The sequence below is a fragment of the Nelumbo lutea genome, chromosome 6 (genome assembly GCF_056320005.1).
Source record: "Nelumbo lutea isolate HS-2025 chromosome 6, American lotus-T2T, whole genome shotgun sequence".
NCBI classification, from domain to species: domain Eukaryota; kingdom Viridiplantae; phylum Streptophyta; class Magnoliopsida; order Proteales; family Nelumbonaceae; genus Nelumbo; species Nelumbo lutea.
Genome location: NC_142689.1, coordinates 24,900,494 through 24,901,494, shown reverse-complemented (window position 1 = coordinate 24,901,494; position 1,001 = coordinate 24,900,494). Strand labels below are relative to the sequence as shown.

Genomic DNA, 1,001 nt, shown 5'->3' with positions numbered 1-1,001 from the left:
AGACACAAATACTGTCAAACTTCATGGTAGAGTTCACATTCAGCTCACTGACCTCGGAACTTGACAAGCTTGAACCCAATTCAGAAGCATCTACCAACACGGGCTCTTCCCCAAATTGGGAAGAGGAACCTTGGGTCCTCCATGTGGACAAGTCGTCAAACTAGGGAGGTAGTAAAGCTAGATTGATCCTGCTGGGGCCCAATGAGGTAATGTTAGAGTATGCCCTTTGGTTCAAATTTCAAGTGTCAAGTAATGAAGTTGAGTATGAGGCTTTGATAACCGGCCTATCATTATCTAAAGATCTTAGCATGAGGAATATGGAAGCATGCAACAACTCCCAGCTTGTGGTGAACCAGGGGAACGACCATTGTGAGGCTTGGGAGCCAACGATGGCAAAGTACTTAGAAAAGGTTCGAGAGCTTATACGTCAATTTAATTCATTATCCATCCACCAGATTTTGAGGACGAAGAACGACCAGACCGATGCACTTTCAAAGTTGGTCGGTGCCATGGGCAACATGAAGAGGACAGTCCACATAGAAGATCCACCACGTCCTAGCATAAAGAGGACAATAGAAGAGGAAGTCACTCCTATGCAAATCGCTGAACCATCCTGGATGGACCCCATTTTCGAGTATCTAAAGAGTGGAGCATTGCCATCAGATCGGAACGCGACTCAAAAACTTTATCGCAAGGCAACTCGCTACGTTATCATCAACGAACAATTGTACAAGAAGTCATTCACCCTTCTGTACTTGCACTATCTCTGATCCAATGAAGCCAAATATGTTCTCCACAAGATCCATGAAGGTCTTTGTGGCGAATACATAGGGGATAAGGTGCTGGCCCAGAAAAACCTTAGACAAGGCTACTATTGGCCCACCATGAAGATCGATGCAATCCAGTTTGTACAACATTATGATTGGTGCTAGAGGCACACCACCATACCTACAGTACCTCACCAACCCATGACCATTTACACATTAGAGGATAGACATTCT

General features: G+C 44.9%; 1 protein-coding gene across 1 annotated transcript; it reads left to right on the top strand.

Moving 5' to 3' along the window:
* Window positions 1-209: 209 nt before the first annotated feature.
* Window positions 210-770, top strand: LOC148848013 (uncharacterized). Its single transcript, XM_088951299.1, has one exon. It carries the CDS (start codon window positions 210-212, stop codon window positions 768-770), a length of 561 nt encoding a protein of 186 aa, XP_088807425.1.
* Window positions 771-1,001: the final 231 nt, after the last annotated feature.

What these genes read in the sequence shown, in the direction of transcription:
- LOC148848013 (XM_088951299.1), top strand. Translation starts at nt 210, where the DNA reads ATGTTAGAGTATGCCCTTTGGTTCAAATTTCAAGTGTCAAGTAATGAA.